Source organism: Gymnoscopelus microlampas (assembly GCF_963454915.1).
Source record: "Gymnoscopelus microlampas genome assembly, chromosome: 18".
NCBI classification, from domain to species: Eukaryota; Metazoa; Chordata; class Actinopteri; order Myctophiformes; family Myctophidae; genus Gymnoscopelus; species Gymnoscopelus microlampas.
This window is the reverse complement of record NC_139955.1, coordinates 26,783,019-26,803,018: the sequence shown is the minus strand read 5'-3', so window position 1 is coordinate 26,803,018 and position 20,000 is coordinate 26,783,019. Positions and strand designations below refer to the sequence as shown.

The 20,000-nt window shown below is 43.2% G+C and overlaps 3 protein-coding genes across 3 annotated transcripts in view; all 3 read left to right on the top strand.

Moving 5' to 3' along the window:
- Positions 1 to 20,000, top strand: part of LOC311065419 (protocadherin gamma-C5-like) — a gene marked incomplete at its 5' end in the record, with an annotated part of 366,358 nt that overhangs the window by 103,279 nt on the left and 243,079 nt on the right. The gene's annotated exons all lie outside the window — the stretch shown is intronic.
- On the top strand, positions 154 to 2,490 carry LOC311033409 (protocadherin gamma-A11-like; the record flags this gene model as incomplete). The annotated part of the gene is made up of 1 exon (XM_084040917.1): positions 154 to 2,490. Exon 1 carries the CDS (start codon positions 184 to 186, stop codon positions 2,488 to 2,490), a length of 2,307 nt encoding a protein of 768 aa, XP_083897043.1. The 5' UTR covers positions 154 to 183.
- Positions 4,081 to 6,498, top strand: LOC311033408 (protocadherin beta-15-like; the record flags this gene model as incomplete). Its single annotated transcript, XM_084040916.1, has 1 exon — positions 4,081 to 6,498. One exon carries the CDS (start codon positions 4,081 to 4,083, stop codon positions 6,496 to 6,498), a length of 2,418 nt encoding a protein of 805 aa, XP_083897042.1.

Sequence of the window (20,000 nt, the reverse complement as noted above, 5' to 3'; positions counted from 1 at the left end):
TCCGTCACTATTTATTATATTGTTTAACGTGAACAAACAAGTAGGCTACACCTTCCTTTTTTACGCATGCACATCCTTACGATGGCGCTGAACGGATTCATCTTTCAAAAGGGAATATTTGTGTTCCTGTTTCTCGCGTGGCATGCTGCTTATGGAGACATTACCTATTCATTTCACGAGGAGATGAAACGCGGATCTGTTATTGGAAATGCAGCCAAGGATCTTGGGTTAGATACGAGCAAACTATCCACTAGAAAGGCGCGTATTGACACTGACAATGATGACGAACGGTATTGTGACATAAACCTAAACAACGGAGACTTGGTTGTTGCAGAGAGAATTGACAGAGAGGGGCTTTGTGGAGAGAAGGCGTCTTGCATTATAACGTATGAACTCGTGCTTGAGAATCCTTTAGAGCTACATCGTATTAGTCTTCATGTTCAAGATATCAATGACAACTCCCCGCAATTTATGGAAGACTTGATCAATTTAGAAATTAGTGAGTCAGCAGACAAAGGAGCTCGTTTCTTGATAGAGGAAGCCCATGACGCGGATGTAGGCCAAAATTCAATTCAGAAATACACTCTGCAGAGAAATGACAATTTCATTTTGTCTGTCGAAGGCAGTACTGTCGAACTGGTTCTTGATAAAGAGCTTGACCGTGAGAAACAAAATGATATAAATGTGCTTCTGACAGCTCTAGATGGTGGTTCTCCTCAAAGATCAGGTACTGTAGTCATACACATTACTGTACTGGATGCTAATGACAACGCACCAGTGTTTAGTGAGGCCATCTATAAAGCCAGTCTGCCTGAAAATGCTCCCCTAGATACTACAGTTGCTACAGTGAGTGCTACTGATGCAGATGAGGGACTGAATGGAGATATAACCTATGATTTTGGACACATTTCTGAAGATGTGAAGAAATTGTTTACTATTGACCATAAAACAGGTGCAATATGTGTAGTTGGTAATGTTGACTTTGAAACAGTCAAAATATTTGAATTGCGTGTTAGAGCAAAAGATGGTTTAGGTCTATCCTCAAACACAAAGGTGATCATTACTATCACAGATGTTAATGATAATGCTCCTGTGATCTATATAAAATCTTTGTCTAACCCTATAACAGAGAATGTGCCACCTGGTACAGAGGTGGGCATCATTAACGTTCAAGATAGAGACTCTCAGACAAACAGACAGGTGCAGTGCTCCATTCAACAAAATGTTCCTTTTAAACTTGTTCCATCCATCAAAAACTATTATTCTATAGCCACCTCAGGACTGCTGGACCGTGAATTAGTTTCTGATTATAGCATTACAATTACTGCCACTGATGAGGGCTCTCCACCTCTGTCCTCCTATAAAACGATTCAGATATCAGTAGGTGATGTAAATGACAACCTTCCTGTGTTTGAGGAACTGTCCTATATTGCCTATGTCACTGAAAATAGCAAACCAGGTTCTACTTTATGCACTGTTATTGCTCGAGACCCAGACTGGAGACAAAATGGTACAGTGATTTATTCTCTTTTACCTGGTGAGGTGAATGGGGTGCCAGTCTCCTCCTATCTGTCTGTCAATGGAGACACAGGGGTAATCCACGCTGTGAGGTCATTTGATTATGAACAGTTCAGGAGCTTTGAAGTCCATGTGGTGGCCAGAGACAACGGTTCTCCTCCTCTCAGCAGTAACGTGACCGTCAGTGTCTTTATAATGGACATGAATGACAACTCACCTCAGATAATTTACCCCGCCCCGGAGGGAAGCTCCTTTATGACAGAGCTGGTCCCCAAAGCTGCACAAGGTGGCTCTCTTCTTTCCAAGGTGATCGCAGTGGATGCAGACTCTGGACAGAATGCCTGGCTGTCTTATCATATTGTCAAATCCACTGATCCGGGACTTTTCACTATTGGTCTCCACAGTGGAGAGATCAGGACACAGCGGGACATTTCTGAATCGGACAGCATGAAACAGAACCTTATTGTGATAGTGAAAGATAATGGACAGCCTTCTCTCTCTGCCACCTGTTCCATGTATTTACTTATTTCTGACAACTTGGCTGAGTTGCCAGAACTGAAAGATATGGCTTATGATGAGAACAACTCTAAAATGACTTCTTATCTGATCATAGCGCTGGTGTCCATGACCACCTTTTTTCTGACCTTCATTATTGTCATCCTCGGTGTGAAGTTTTGTCACCGGAGAAAGCCCAGACTGTTGTTTGATGGAGCGGTTGCCATTCCCAGCTCTTATCTCCCTCCTAATTATGCAGAGGTTGACGGTGGCACAGGAACCTTATGCAGCACTTACAATTATGACGCGTACCTGACAACCGGTTCTAGAACAAGCGACTTCAAATTTGTGAGACCTTACAATGACAGCACACTCCTTGCAGACCAGACTCTGAACAAGAGTCCATCTGACTTTTCAGACGTGTTTGGAGACTCAGAGTTATCAGCTGAGGTAAGACTGATGTTAACCAGTCGTTGAAACCTGAACTTTTGAAAATCATATTTTACACCAACATTGTGCACACTATTTTCAGCTCCTTGTACTGATTTTTCTTTCATTAGTATTTAATTATAATTTAGCTTGCTTAGAATGAAGTGTGACTGAGCAAATACAATCATGCTCCATTTCAATCGGACAAGGCTGATGCTGGATACACAGTGGTTATTCAAATGATAATATTGAAAAACTTTCAATTGGCACAGTCTCTCATACACTCTCTAACAAGTAAGCCTCCCAACAATGTTTGACACACACACACACACACACACACACACACACACACACACACACACACACACACACACACACACACACACACACACACACACACACACACATATATAACTAAACAGTACTATATCTTCTCTTTCTTGAATCTTCTTGTCCATCATGCAACATTTTATCCCCAGATGTCAAGTTTCTATGTTGTGTTTTGATCAACATTTGCATGGTTTATTGTTCCATAATAATATTTTGGGGATTTCACGTTTCATGAACAACGTTTGCTCACTCTATTATAACTGGCAGATTTGGACGTCTTTTTTGTATTAATATACTGTTGAATGATAAACATGTTACTGCGTCAAAACCCATCTAGTTTCATCTGCCAGATTAATTATTTGACTTTGAATGCAGGAGCCAATAGTCAGGCCATAGTTGCCACACATTGTGTGTGTGTGTGTGTGTGTGTGTGTGTGTGTGTGTGTGTGTGTGTGTGTGTGTGTGTGTGTGTGTGTGTGTGTGTGTGTGTGTGTGTGTGTGTGTGTGTGTGTGTGTGTGTGTTTGCTACTCTCCTTCTAAATGTCACTCAGATCCTCTCATAAGCCATTTGGTAAGATTGAACATTTTTCCTGCATGTGACTTAAAAACACACAGTGTTGGCAGGATTGCTCCAGTGCCATGGTCATTTGTTACACAAGAATGTAATGTACAAGTGTAATGAGGCTCCTGGTCTCTTGGTGGCACTCTTTTATAAAGTCTGACTTGCTGAGAGAGAGAGAGAGAGAGAGAGAGAGAGAGAGAGAGAGAGAGAGAGAGAGAGAGAGAGAGAGAGAGAGAGAGAGAGAGAGAGAGAGAGAGAGAGAGAGAGAGAGAGAGAGAGAGAGAGAGAGAGAGAGAGAGAGAGAGAGAGAGAGAGAGAGAGAGAGAGAGAGAGAGAGAGAGAGAGAGAGAGAGAGAGGTGGGGGCTCACAAGTAGAGAGAGAGAATGTAATGAGGCCCCTGGTCTCTTGGTGGTGCTCTCTTATAAAGTCTGACTCACACATATAGTCAATCCATCCACACAGCAGTGTTTCATCCTAACTGTGTCAGTGTTACGAGAGCGAGAGAGAGAGAGAGAGAAATCATAGCAGGGGTGGGGGCTCACAAGTGAAGCAGGGGGAAGGGAGATCTAAGCTGACATGAGCAGGCTCTTTAATAGGTCATGCTACACTCTGCTAGAGAAGCAGGGAGAGGGAGGACAAGAACCATTTTCAGCTGGCTATTTGTACATAATATGCAATGATGTTGCCGAAGGTATACTTTGACCTGTGCAGAGGATTTTTAACAATAGGACAGAGCATACAACTCATGTGGTTGCTGCAATTTTCTGTATTCAACCTCCTTTTTGGCACATCATTTGGAGAGGTTCGTTACACTCTGGCAGAGGAGCTGCAGCGAGGGTCGGTTATCGGCAATGTTGCACAGGATCTAGGACTGAAAGTGAGGGAGCTTGCTTTACGACGAGCCCGGATTGTTGCAGATGGCACTCGGCAGCTGTGTGAATTAGACACTGAGACGGGGTCTCTTTTAGTCAGCCAACGAATAGACAGAGAGGAGCTGTGCGTGCAAGCGATTGTCTGCGCCCTGCAGTATCAACTTCTACTTGAAGATCCGTTGAAAGTGTACAGCCTTGTTTTGGATATTCAAGATATGAATGACAACAGCCCAGCGTTTGCAAATGGAGATATTCATCTTGATTTGGTGGAATCGACAATTCTGGGGAGGCGCTTTCCGCTGGAGAGCGCGCATGACCCCGATCTAGGCACAAACACTGTTCGTGAATATAAATTGAGTATGAATGATCATTTTGCACTGGAAATAAATAAGCAAATGAACGGTAACACGTACCCGGAGCTAGTCCTTAAAAAGCCTTTGGACCGGGAGACACAAGCTGAATACACTTTGACAATTAATGGGGTTGATGGGGGCTCTCCAGCTAGATCTGGAACTGCAAGCATTCACATCCGAGTTTTAGATGCCAATGACAACGTCCCACTTTTCAGCCAAAGAGTTTATAAAGCCTTGGTGCCGGAGAACTCTGCCATGGGGACTTTGGTGGCAATGTTGAATGCCACAGATTTAGATGAAGGTGTTTATGGAGAGATATCTTACTCTTTCAGTCATGTGTCGGACAAAACAAGAGGAGTCGTTGAAATTGACTCATTAAGTGGGGAGGTTAGGGTAGCAGGGTCCATTGACTATGAAGAAGCCAGTGTGCATGAGCTGGATGTCCAGGCTAAAGATGGTGGTGGTCAGGCCTCACACTGTAAACTTATAATTGATGTTATTGACGAGAATGACAATGAACCTGTCATAGCGGTGAAGTCGGCCTCTGCCACGGTGGCTGAAGATTCCAAACCGGGGACTATGGTGGCTCTGCTTAACGTGTATGATCTTGACACTGGGAATAGTGGTCGGGTCAAGTGTGCTATCTCAAAAAATGTTCCATTTAAGCTAGTGTCAGAGGTAAAAAATTACTACATGTTAGTGACAGACGGTATGCTAGACAGAGAAATGCAGCCGGAGTATAACATCACAGTGACAGCTACCGATGCCGGATTGCCCTCACTCTCCAGTAGAAAGATAATTACAATCATGGTTAATGATATTAATGACAACCCCCCAACTTTTATACAGAGTGAATACAATGTCCAAGTTTTGGAAAACCAACCCATTGGCACGTTTGTAATGAGAGTACATGCAGAGGATGTTGACGACGGTTCCAATGCTAAAGTACTCTACTCTGTGTCCAGGGCCACCGCACCAGAAATATCTTCATTCCTTTCCATCAACTCAGAAACTGGTGAACTGTTCACCTCACATCCCTTTGATTACGAACAGTCAGTTCATTTCAAAATGCAGGTCACAGCTCAGGATGGGGGTGATCCCTCTCTTTCCAGTAGTTGTACTGTAAACATTTTCATTGGCGATAACAATGATAACTCACCTGTTATATTATATCCTGTCCAATCCACCGGCTTCATTGCTGAAGACATGGTGCCACTGGGGGCGCCCAAAGGTTACCTGGTTACTAAGGTGGTAGCTGTGGATGCTGACTCTGGGCATAATGCTTGGCTGTCCTACAGAATAGTCAGATCCACACAGCCTAACCTGTTTACGGTAGGCTTGCATACAGGCGAAATCAGAACTGTTCGACCTTTTGTAGAGGACGATGACGGAAAACAAACACTGGTTATCTTGGTTAAGGATAACGGCCCAGAATCTCTTTCAACCACTGCCACAGTCAGTATAGTCATTGGTGATGGCCTGCCTGTTCTTAATGAACTCTTTGAATTCGCAGACGAATCACGGGCCAGTGAGGACTTAACGCTCTATTTGATAATCGCTCTGGTGACCATTTCTTCTCTTCTCCTCCTTTTAGTCAGCACAGTCATTTATTGTAAGGTCTGTAGGCATGGCTATGCGTACCGTTCAGCCACCTCCAATCTCCCTGTTTTCCCCACAACCTATTGCCCCCCGAGCTACACAGATGTAAGCCGCTGTGGGACCCTCCTGAATGATGACAGATATGATTCCTTTCTGACCACTGGCTCGTGGAGAGGGGACTTCCGTTTTAGCTCCAATATAGACACTGACACTCTGAAGAAAAGAAGTGCAGCCTATCAAAAGAACACTCTCCGGCATGCCAGTGCAGACAGGGTATCTAGTCTAAAGGTGAGGCCAGGGGCTCCACAAGCTTGTTATATGATTGAGACTATATATTAGGGCCCTTTGTCTCATGTTTTTGCATCTGCACATGACTATTATTAAATATATGTACTGTATGTAATCACTGTCACATTTATCTCTTCCATTTCAGTGTCAATGTGGTATTTTGGTAAACAAATCTAAATTGTGATCGGAAATATAGGCTATAAACTTGGGCTTTTACCTGTGTATGCATGTGTTGAATATTTGTGCTTGCATTAATTAACATGTTTCAATGTTGGATGCCGGTTAAATTAAACATGTATTCAGTTTCTGAATGGTGTGGTTGTAGTTTATCAATTAAAGACTGAATAAGTTGCTGTTGACACAGGTCCTGTCCTGTCTGTACTTGTTAGAGAATCATTTATGCCACCTCTCTCTCTCTCTCTCTCTCTCTCTCTCTCTCTCTCTCACTCTCACTCTCACTCTCTCTCTCTCACACACACACACACACACACACACACACACACACACACACACACACACACACACACACACACACACACACACACACACAGTAACTTTAAAAGGGTAGCCTTTTAAGTGCAGAAACCTGTATTTCTTCTATGCATTTTCAGCAGGTGTTATTTTCACATGGTTGTGATACTGTCCACTTAAAGTTATCAGTTAATGAAATACTCCTTTCATGCCGTATATGTTGACCAGACGGAACACAGATTAAACACCATTAACCACATAAACCCTCTATACTTAGTAAGCTTATACTGTACTTAGTTGCCTGGGGTCGGCTCTGTACTTGGTCTGCTCCTTTTTCCCTTAACACCAAACCATTTAGCAGAAAATAGCTGATCTACAAGCTCACAACGTATTGCCTTGCTATAGATCTGCTATATTTGGTGAATATTCCCCATAAAATAGAGATGTTATGGTTCAAGTGGTTAACATTATCATTAAAAGCAGATGTGTTGATTTAACTCTGAGAGTGTAAATAATGGACCCATAATGCTCAGAGTTACATCAACACTCCAGATTGAGCTGTTTAGCTCCAGATATAAGTGATGCTTTACCATGAATATCCCAGATTACTTTATATGTTTTACTATCATTTACCACACTTGAAATGTGTGATAAAGGTCATTCTAAAGGATAAAGGACATTTTCCCCATGTGTTTAGCATGCAGTCAATCTGTTCGTTTTCTTCCTGGCTGCCTATAGTTTGTGAGGATTCATGCATCTGCATCCTTTGTCTCCTTTATCAGCTTTTAGTTCTTTGGGTAACAAAATATTGGGTTGAAAACATGCACACACAGTAAGATCCTGAGTGTTAATTTATCTCTAAGAGTGGAGCTATATTTGCTATTTGGTTATTTCTACATTGTCTGAGTTACAGTTATCACTGAAAATGTTGTATTTATTTAGTATTTTGGAAAGATTGGTCATAAGCAGCCTACTTCTGTGTTCACTGTACTTTGCTTGTGTACCCGATGATGCTTACTGTTCTGGATAACAATTAAAACAAACAAACACAACATTACAGGTTGGCCGGCGTAGCTTGATTATTTTCTCTTTCGTGTGTGACGCACTGTGTTACTTTGATTGGAAATGTACAATATATAAATGTATTTCTATGGAAACATGTATTGGTCTTGCTAAGTCCATCACATGATTAGATCTCACTATATCTTAGTATTTAGTATTATAGTCACTATCAATGTTTCATATTTTTGATAGTTCAACTTTGCAACTTGATTCATAGATTCAATCTGGTCTTTTTTAGCTTGATTGACTCCTTTCACTGAAAGGCAACTTTTCTTTTTATCTTTTGCACAAAAGTATTGATAAAAGTCATATGTTGCACTCAGTGATTCTGCCATTATTTATTACAAATGATTGACATTTGACAGATACATTTGGGTAACAATTGCAACCAGTGCTTTATTGCAGAGGTTCTCAAAGTGTGGTCCGGGGACCCCCAAGGGTCCTTGGGGGGTGGTTCCAGGGGGTCAATTTGGTAATACAGCCTGGCTCAAAACATTTTCAGATGGGGGTCCGTGGCCAAATACACATCAATTTGGGGGTCACACTGTGTGTGTGTGTGTGTGTGTGTGTGTGTGTGTGTGTGTGTGTGTGTGTGTGCGTGCGTGCGTGCGTGCGTGCGCGCGCACCTACGCTTTTTATGAATGAACTGAATCCAAGATGGCGCAGTCCTGACTGCTGTCAGTAGTGGAGAGGAGAGTGGTGGCTCATGTCCATAATATAGCGCGTGTAAAAGTCCGTGATTTTGATGTGCACGATTGCATCGGCTCCTATAGGTCTCCTATAGCAAGTTAATCCCAGGAGGAAAATGTATTCGGAGGTTTGCTGTTGCAGAGGATAAAAAGCCGCTTGTAAACAAACCGGTTGACGGAAACTTGGAAGGCACGAAGTGCATTCCTTGGGCTGCGTGGCCACGCCATCTCAAACTTGTACGTTTGCCTGATTGCCTCATACACACACTACGGTAAAGGCCGGGTGGTGGGTTATTTCATTTGGGTTTTATTTGTATTCCCTTTTTGAAAGGAGGTATTATTAAACTGGCTGTCTTGACTGTGATCTGTGGAACGGAGTCTGGCGTGGTATTTTGGAAACTGTGGACTGGATTTCGGGTGTGGGCTGGGACTATTTTTTCTGGTATCCAATCCCTGGTTAAAGGGTTTATTGGCCATTGGTGTATTTGCACATTTTGCAATTTTGTTCTGGTGAATCCTTTGTAAGGTTGACTTCATAAACGATCTCCTTCTAAATAAATAATAAGTTCTAATAAATAATGAGTAATTTGTGCATTGCTGGTGGTGCTGGTAGCCATACTGTTCAGTGACATGTGGCCCTTTTTCATTTAAGCCTGCAGCAGTGATTTGGTTTCAGGTTATTTTAAGACCATGCATGTGTCATTGTCAACTGGATTGGCACAAACATGCATTTATAGGTCAAACACTAAGTCAACAAGAACATCCAAAAGCATGACAGACTTGGCCAGTTTTGAAATATATTGGTAACACGAAACAGTGGACATATTTATAGTGTATGAATTTCTGTAATATACAACGATAATATAAGATTAACTTTCATTAAACCCATAGATTAAACCGCAGGGGAAAATTCAGGTGTCATAGCAGCAACAGCAGTAACGCTGAAACACAGCAGAGGTACAGGTAAGAGTATGAGTGGTTAGAACAGTGGTTTTCAATATTTTTGTGCCCAAGGCATACCAAAGGACAAGTAAAAATCTCAAGCCACACCTGTATTCATAGCGAAAATAGCAGATCTACAAACTGACAAGTGACAATGCATTGCGTTGTTAGCTTGTAGATAAAATGCCTATTATGACATGCCAAAATGGAGAAGCCAGGTCGAAAGTGTTTTTTTTTTAATGTAGGCTATAGAATTAGCCTCTGTTGAGGAACCAATCAAAGTATTGTCTGATATAGAAAAAAAAAGTTACTTTTTGTATAGTTGTATATATTGCAATTATGTCCCACCTGTCCTGGACTTGTTTCGCAGCACACCAGTTTGCCTTGACATGTCACTGCTCAGTAGAAATGCCACAATGTAGAAATATTACCAGTAAGGTCCTGATTTAAATTTTACTATTGGTACATACGTATTGGCATCAAAGTATACAGCACTAAACGTAAAATAGTCATTCAGAATTGCACATGTTGCAATCATATTATTGGATTGTAAATAGTAATGCAATGATCATCCGTTTTACTGCTGGTAATGTTGAGACTGATTTCAATTACTTTACTGTATGTGCTGCATGGGTAGCTTAACTTATGACAATATATCATCTATCGTTTAATGCATGTTATTAATAATCTAAATCTGTAAAGTAACTAAAGCTGCTAATTGAATTAGAGTAAAAAGTGAGATGTAGTAGAGTAGAAGTATATAGTATCAGGAAATGGAAATAATGAAGTAAATTATAAGTACTTCAAGATTGTGCTTCATTCGAAGCCGGTGTTAAATATAGTACTTGCACCACTAGTGTTCAGACTTCAATGACAATCCTCCAAATAGCCGATATGATGTTCATATAACCATGTGCTAAAATAATGACCAAATGCCCAAATGTACTTGATGCATTTTATGTATTGTTTTTACACCTGAGAGGAATAAAGTTTCAAACTCTGAATAGTTTTCCATCCCAATTAGTGACATAATGGTGTGTTACAGAGTAGTTTCTAAGGTTATTCCAGATACTACAGCCTATATAATGCCAACTGTTGAATGCAAGGATTTCAACCATGGTCTGAGTGAAGCCACACTAACAAGTAGAATTCAACTCTATGTTGCCGATAGAGATACATATAGACTTAAGGAGGCAAGACTACACTGCTACATTCAGATTGAAGCCATCGGATTAGTATGTCTCTATCTATGCCCAGTGGCCTGTTTCTCAAACCCATTTTAGTCTTACGCTGCACAATTCTGAGTGTTAATTTAGCACTGGGAGTGTATACAGCAGAGAACAATCTGAGGCAACAACTGCACTGCATTTGCATACACAGTTTGTAGTTTGAAGAGGAGTCTGGCACCTCAATGTTAAATTGGCTAGTTTTTCCAAAATGTAAAAAAATAAAATAATGTATGTTTTGGAAAATGGTCTGAAATAAGGTAAAGTACCGTATGCATGATTTGAACATGCTTGATTTGACATTTGAGATTTAAGGCCTATCTTTCCACTCAAACAGAGAGCGTCTCCTTCCCAAACCCCAATGGTTCTAATCAGCCCCCCGCCCACAGGAGTGGCCCAACTCACTCACAACTTGCTACAAAAATCGCTCATGAAAAAATATATAATCTCCTACATTACATTTTCCACCTTCACATCTGTCTCCTTCTCTAATAATCAAAAAGTGCTATATATTTCATCTCGCACTTTACTTCCGGATGGTTCGTTTTGCACCTTTTTTTGCCACATCGGTCACGGGAAAGAAATAAGCGCTGCCGTGGTCTATGGAAACGAGCCCAAAAGTGCACACAAATAAGCCCAAAAACGCTTATACAAACAGTCAGACCTGGCAACGCAGCCTACGCCAATCATGTGTGAGAGATCTACAAGCTATGGGGCAGTGACGCCACCGTATCTTAGCAACAACGACAGCGCTCACTCTCATTGGTCGTGTCATGCCAGGAGCAGTCTCCAGACAATGGCATCGCAGAGAGCTTGCTGTAGCCATCACATTCAGTCGCATCAACGACGGACAGGGAGCTGTGATAGTGGCATGTAGCTAACGCTAACGTGGTTGTCATGCCTGCAGCGGCTGTGCAATCACTTTGTCAACAATGCACGTTCGTGTGGTGAATGTCAATATTGCTGCTCAGTTAGTCCATTGTGGATGGTGTATGTTTGTGTGTGTCTTCTGGAGAACTATGTAGCTCCACAGCAACTACAGTAACTAACGTAATGGCAGAACCGCCCCGTGCAACGCATGTTAGGCTGCATTATGGTCATGTAGTAATTTCAGATACTTTCGCTCCAATTAGAGCAGTGCTTATCAACCCTTTCAGGCCGCCCCCCCCCCCCCCAAATAAACGTAATTGATCTGGCCACCCCCCCATTTTGTTTGACTCCATTCCACAAGTAAATATTGTGAAAATAGCAGATCTACAAGCTCGCAACGCCTCACGTTGAGAGGCTTTGTAAGCTTGTAGATCGGCTATTTTCTACATCATTGCCTCTTTCTTAGATTATTTGACAATGTGGCCAATGTTTTTATAGTATAGTTTGTTGACTACTTTTGTTGCAGAAATGGTAATTTCCTTTACTTTCGTTTTTTTATTGTCTCCGCCAGGCCAAAAGGCATGGCGCAAGACCTGTCCGTCCGTCTGTGATAGCTAATCTCTCACATCGTTGACTTGATCGCAGCGAAACTGTGCACACACACTCCCTGGATGCCAATTCAGAACCTCTGCCCTATTTCATTCACATGGCCCTGTTACAGTGCCACCAGGAGGCCGCTTTTTGCTAAACACCTTTTCTCACAGTACTCCTACATATTTTGCCCAAACATCACGCAAATCGGTACACAGTATCTCCACATTCATTAAACCAAAAGGAGTAAAGGAGTGTAAAACCCTACTCTCTTTCAAAACAGCCCTAAAGATACACCTTCAGGAGGCTGCAATTGGAAAATGGCCCCTGTCTAAGTCCTAACCTAACCTACCCCCCTACCCCCCCCCCCTCTCTCCTTCTCCTTTTGTACATATTTCTCACTCTTCATACCAGTAACCTGTAAACTGATTGTATGACATTCTATAGTAGTTGTGTATATCTGTCTGTCTCTTATATGTCATCATGATTTGTGTGCATGGGGAACTCATTTGAAACAAGCTCTGTGCTTTTATGAGTCTTCCAGTTTAGTAGACCTTGTATTGTGAATTTGTACTTCCATGTACTGTTGTTCTCATGTCTTACTAAATAAAGTACATCAATCAATCAAAAAAAAAGCCCTTTCAGATTTTTCATATTCCATCCTGATTGGCTAAAATGGCTTCCAAAGTCTGCAGGACTGCTCCGTTTGGACCAAAATGCCTCACATTATGAACACAGCATGCACTTTCCGTGCAACTTTGCACCCACATTCCCACTATGCCGAGGAAGAAATTCCACTTGAGATTTCTCTAATCAGCCTCATGGTGGCGCTATAACAGCCCGATGTGGAGAGTCAGTGAGAGCTGGATAAACGAGGTAAAATGTGTCAAAAGGAGTCTGTACGGCTGTCGATAAATGAACACATGACGTCGGTGTGAGAGGAGATATTGTGTCTTTTGGACAAACAGCAGCGTGGTGCTGATGTTTGTTGTGTGAAGCAGCCTAATGTCAGAGTGTTTGTGTTGGAGCGTCTCAGTGCGGCTGCAGAGTTCATGTGCAACCTCTTCCAGAGAGAGACAGAGACACTAGAAACTCTGCTGGAGAAAAAAAAACACTGCTGGGCATTGACTTTCATATGGACATTGATCTACACACTGCAGGTATATCTGCTACACACACAACATCAAACTACACACTACAGGTATGATGCAGCGTTTGCATTCCAGCCTGCATGCCAGCGTAGTTCCCATATGGTTTCAAGGTGGGCTAAACCATATGGACCCCATGTCAGCAATGTCAGCGGCATCCACTTCAGTCCCAACTGCGATGCCCATGCAGGCTATAAGTAGCTTCTACCTGGCCCTTAGGTGGGCCCCAACTAGCCATGTTTATGTGGGACCAAGGCGGGTCCTAACTGGGTTTGCCCATGCAGGCTTTAACTGGGTTCTACCTGGGCCCTAGGTGTACCCTAACCAACCAGAGTGCAGTGCCCATCGCTCCAATTGTTGTGACGTCAGGGCTCTCAATACTGCACATTGGTGGAGGAGGAGGGGCCGCAGGGCGACCGCACACATCGCTGAACCAATGGTAGCCCACAGATGTTTCCTCTGGGGATTTACAATCTGCCCCTCTATGCCACATATCATCCGCACTACAGGGTCTTCACTGACCGAGCCACGGCCCCACTGGCCCTCAGGACGCTACGCCACTTACATGAGCTGCCAAGTGGCCGCGGGCGCTACGTGGGCGTGGCCACGGGCTAGACGCGAGCCCCCGCGTAGCGGGGGCGAGCTTCTAGTTTCAACAATTGCTACAAATTGCTACAAAACCTGTGAATAGCCAGTCATGGCAATATAAACAATAAGTTGAAGGGTAAATCTATAGGCCTGATAATGATGTACCTGCATGTTCAAATCAAGTATATTTTACATAATTTCAGACAATTTCCCAAAGCATGCTTTTATTCTTTTCTTTAATACATTTTGGAAAGAAATTGCCAATTTCACATTGAGGTGCCCAGACTTCTGAGGTGCCCACTCTTCCTGTATCCATCCAGTACACATTTATGGCATCAGTGCGCATGTGTGCACCACTGACCTGACTCAGTCGTGGCAGTGAAGAAGAATATAGTGTTCTCATCAGAACGATTTGAATGTGAGCCCATGTGTGCCCATGCATGTTATGGCTGCAGGCTTATTTGTACTCCGCATTTGGGTCATGGGAGGAGACGAACAGATGAATCACACACAGCATTTCAAATTTGTATTTTATAAGCACTGCAATTGTATCTGTTTTATGTATCTAGTTTTATGCATATGTATATATACCGATATATACATATATACATACACTGTGTGTGTGTGTGTGTGTGTGTGTGTGTGTGTGTGTGTGTGTGTGTGTGTGTGTGTGTGTGTGTGTGTGTGTGTGTGTGTCACAGCACTGTTATGTATTTGTAATTGTCTCCGCCAGGCCGAAAGGCATGGCGAGAGAGTATGTTTTACCCCCTGTCCGTCCGTCCGTCCGTGTGTGTGTCATTCTGTCTTGTCTGTGTACAGCTAATCTCTGGCACCGTTGGCTTGATCGCAACGAAACTGTGCACACACAGTCCCTGGATGCCAAAGCCGAACCTCTGCTCCAAATTTTTCACATGGGCCTTTTATAGCGCCACCAGGAGGCCGATTTGTGCAAAACACATTTTTGAACAGTACTCCTACAGATTTTGTCCAACAATCCCCCAAATCGGTACACAGTATCTCTATAGTCATTAAAAGAAACGGCTCATTTCAGATTTTTCATATTCCATCTTGATTGGCAAAAATTGTCTTTCAAAGTTTGCAGGAGTACTCTGTTTTGAACAAAATGCCTCAAATCATGAACACAGCATGCAATTTCCGTGAAATTTTGCACACACATTCCCATTAGGCCGAGGAAGAAATGCCATTTGAAAATGTTCAAACCAGCCTCATGGTGGCGCTGTAAAAGGCCGATTCGTGTTTTTACCTATAACTGCACCGATCAGTGTAAAACTTTGTATGCACACTCTCTAGAGGCCAAGGACAAACCTTTGCCCTGCATTTTTCACATTTGCCTTTTATAGCGCCACCAGGAGGCAGACTTATGTAAAACACATTTTTTGAAATTAAGCCTTCATATTTGATTCAAGTTTCACGCAAATCGGTACACATGATCTCTATAGTCATGTGATCAAGACGGATCTGTTTGATTTTTCACATGCCATCCTGATTGGCTAACATTGACATGTAATGTTTGCAGGAGTGGCCCGTTTTGAACAAAATGCCGCAAATCATGAATGCAGCGTCCGATTACGGTGAAACTTTGAACGCACATTCACACTATGTTGAGGAACAAATGCCACCCTTTTAACATTGGCCTGTTATAGCGCCACCAGCAGGTCAAATTTAGCAAAACACATTTTTAGAACAAAATGCCTCAAATCATGCATGCAGTGTCCGATTGCCGTGCAAGGCCTAGGAATAAATGGCATCCTTTTCACATTGGCCTATTATAGCGCCACCAGGAGGCCATAATAACCTACCTGACCTGGCGGAGACTTGTGCTCCGAGGAGCACTTTTTCTAGTTTTACATTTCATTTCATACGTTTTCCACTATAACTTAATTTCTCCAAGATATCACAGCTTAAGGAGCCAAAACATGAATTATTGCTGTGATTTAAAGAAAAGAGTGCTGGTACTCCCCCCCTGCATTGTTATATTCTTCATTTTTCCACAAAGTAATTGAATGTTTCTGGGACGTCAGTGTCCTATCACATTACTCTTTCACCTTTCTGCAGTGCTTTTGCGATGATGTCACTGAGCGTCAAGTGTTATAGCTTCCCATGACTGAAGGAATGGGATGTATAATAGAACATAATATTCTAATATCACACTGTTTTACTTTTCTTTGTTGGAGAGACATTCATGCTATGAAGTGTCAGATACTGTAGGCACTGGCACCTTGAACCTGATTTATACTAAGCATAAATTGGGCTTTATACTAACTTCTTCTTTCTTTTTTTTTTCTGGTGCCCATCGTGGATGTCTTACCCTCCTCCTCGTATCCAGCAGGTAAGATAATATTATGTTTTCTATCATTTTATTGTCTCCGCCAGGCCGAAAGGCGTGGCGAGAGAGTATGTTTTACCCACTGTCCGTCCGTCCGTGTGTCCGTCCATCCGTCCGTCCGTCATTCGATCTGTCTGTGTACAGCTAATCTCCGGCACCGTTGGCTTGCTCGTAGCCAAACTGTGCACACAGTCCCTGGATACCAGAGCAGAACCTCTGCCCCAAATTTTTCACAGGGGCCTGTTATAGCGCCACCAGGAGGCCGATTTGTGCAAAACACATTTTATGACAGTACTCCTACAGATTTTGTCCAAAAATCCCACAAATCGGTACACAGTATCTCTATAGTCATTAAACGAAACGGGTCTTTCAGATTTCTCATATTCCATCCTGATTGGCTAAAAATGTCTTCCAAAGTTTGCAGGAGTGCACCGTTTTGAACAAAATGCCTCAAATCATGAACACAGCATTCAATTTCCGTGAAATTTGCACACACATTCCCATTAGGCCGAGGAAGAACTACCATTTGAACATTTTCAAATCAGCCTCATGGTGGCGCTATAACAGGCCGATTCGTGTTTTTACCTATAATTGCACCGATCTGTGTAAACCTTTGTATGCACACTCCCTATAGGTCAAGGAAAAACCTTTGCCCTGCATTTTTCACATCTGCCTTTTATAGCGCCACCAGGAGGCCGACTTGTGTAAAACATTTTTTTAGCGGTGCCAACCGCTCTAAGCTTGACTTTGTCCGTATGTCCGTGTGTCCGGATGAGCACGGCAAAGAAGCAAACAGCTATAACTTCAGTGTGCAGCATGCCACCAAGTCCAAATTTGGTATGTGGACTTAGACCACCAATAGGGACGAGCATGAATTGATGAAGTTATCAAAGAGGGGTCCAGGGACCCCCAGCGCCCGTATGAGCACGGGATGAGCACGGGATTTTAAACAGCTATAACTCCAGTTTGCAGCATGGCACCAAGTCCACATTTGGTATGTGGACTTAGACCACCAATAGGGACCAGCATGAATTGCTGAAGCCCCGCCCCCTCTGTCTTCCCATTGGCTGGCCTTCAAACAGCCATAACTGAAGTTCGCAGCATGCTATGGAGTACAAATTTTGTACATGGACTAAAGGCAGCAATAGGGACTAACTGTCATTACTTAAGCCCCGCCCCCTCTGTCTGCCCATTGGCTGGGCTTTAAACAACCATCATTCCAGTTTGCAGCATGCTACCAAGTACAAATTTGGTAAGTGGACTCAGACCACCAATAGGGACGAACTGAAATGAGTTAAGGTCTGCCCCAAAGGCACCGCTTCCTTCACACAGGGTGTGATTTTTTAGCGGTGCCAACCGCTCTACACTTGGCTTTTGACTTTTGTATGTCCGTCCGTCCGTCCGTCCGTCCGGCGGTTTCAGCACGGGATGAGCACGGCAAAGAAGCAAACAGCTATAACTTCAGTTTGCAGCATGCCACCAAGTCCAAATTTGGTATGTGGACTTAGACCACCAATAGGGACGAGCATGAATTGATGACGTTATCAAAAAGGGGTCCAGGGACCCCCAGCGCCCGTATGAGCACGGGATGAGCACGGGATTTTAAACAGCTATAACTCCAGTTTGCAGCATGCCACCAAATCCACATTTGGTATGTGGACTTAGACCACCAATAGGCACGAGCATGAATTGATGAAGTTATCAAAGAGGGGTCCAGGGACCCCCCGCGCCCGTATGAGCACGGGATGAGCACGGGATTTTAAACAGCTATAACTCCAGTTTGCAGCATGCCACCAAGTCCACATTTGGTATGTGGACTTAGACCACCAATAGGCACGAGCATGAATTGATGAAGTTATCAAAGAGGGGTCCAGGGACCCCCCGCGCCCGTATGAGCACGGGATTTTAAACAGCTATAACTCCAGTTTGCAGCATGCCACCAAGTCCACATTTGGTATGTGGACTTAGACCACCAATAGGGACCAGCATGAATTGCTGAAGCCCCGCCCCCTCTGTCTTCCCATTGGCTGGCCTTCAAACAGCCATAACTCAAGTTCGCAGCATGCTATGGAGTACAAATTTTGTACATGGACTAAAGCCAGCAATAGGGACTAACTGTCATTACTTAAGCCCCGCCCCCTCTGTCTGCCCATTGGCTGGGCTTTAAACAGCCATCATTCCAGTTTGCAGCATGCTCCCAAGTACAAATTTGGTAAGTGGACTATAGGGACGCATTGAAATGAGTTAAGGCCCGCCCCAAAGGCACCGCTTCCTTCACACAGGGTGTGATTTTTATACTACTCCTTCCAATTTCATCCAAATTTCACGCAAATCGGTACACATGATGTCTATAGTCATGTGATCACGACGGATGTGTTTTTCATATTCCATACTGATTGGCTAAGATTGACATCTAAAGTTTGCATTATTGGCTTGTTTTGAACAAAATTCTGCAAATCATGAACGCACCGTCCAATTGCGCTCAAACTTTGCACGCACATTCACACTATGTTGAGGAACAAATGCCACCCTTTTAACATTGGCCTGTTATAGCGCCACCAACAGGTCTAATTTAGCGAAACACATGTTTTTAACAAAATGCCTCAAATCATGAATACAGTCAGTGTCTGATTGTCGTGCAAGGCCTAAGAAGAAATGGCACCCTTTTCACGTTGGCCTATTATAGCGCCACCAGGAGGCCACAATAGCCTACCTGACCTGGCGGAGACCTGTGCTCCGAGGATCACTTTTTCTAGTTTTTCTATGTTTTATTTTCATTCATTTGTTTCTACCTCACACAGTACAGAATTGCTATTTACTTCTACTTCCAGTGATCCGCACCTCACTATAACTTTTGCTGTGTTTCTTTTCCATTATACAAATACTGCAATGAACTCTGGCAGTGTGTGCTGCAAACATCAGCAATGTTGTATAATTATGTTGTGTGTGTGTGTGCCTGTGTGCGTGGGAACCACACATGTGTTCAAAGATTGTACTTTTGGAAAAGGGCCACTATACATTTTTTAGCGGTGCCAACCGCTCTAAGCTTGACTTTGTCCGTATGTCCGTATCAGCACGGGATGATGAGCACGGGATTTTACACAGCTATAACTCCAGTTTGCAGCATGCCACCAAGTAAAAATATGGTATGTGGACTTAGACCACCAATAGGGACGAGCATGATTTGCTGAAGTTAGCAAAGAGGGGTCCAGGGACCCCCAGCGTATGTTATGTTTGTCCGTCCGTGGAAGCACGGGATGAGCATGGGATTTCAAACAGCTATAACTCAAGTTTGCAGCATGCCACCAAGTCCAAATATGGCATATGGACTTAGACCACCAATAGGGACGAGCCTGAATTGCTGAAGTTATCAAAGAGGAGTCCAGGGACCCCCAGCGTATGTTATGTCCGTCCGTCCGTGGAAGCACGGGATGAGCACGGGATTTCAAACAGCTATAACTGCAGTTTGCAGCATGCCACCAAGTCCAAATATGGTATGTGGACTTAGACCACCAATAGGGACGAGCATGAATTGCTGAAGTTATGAAAGAGGGGTCCAGGGACCCCCAAGCACGGGATGAGCACGGGATTTTAAACAGCTATAACTCCAGTTTGCAGC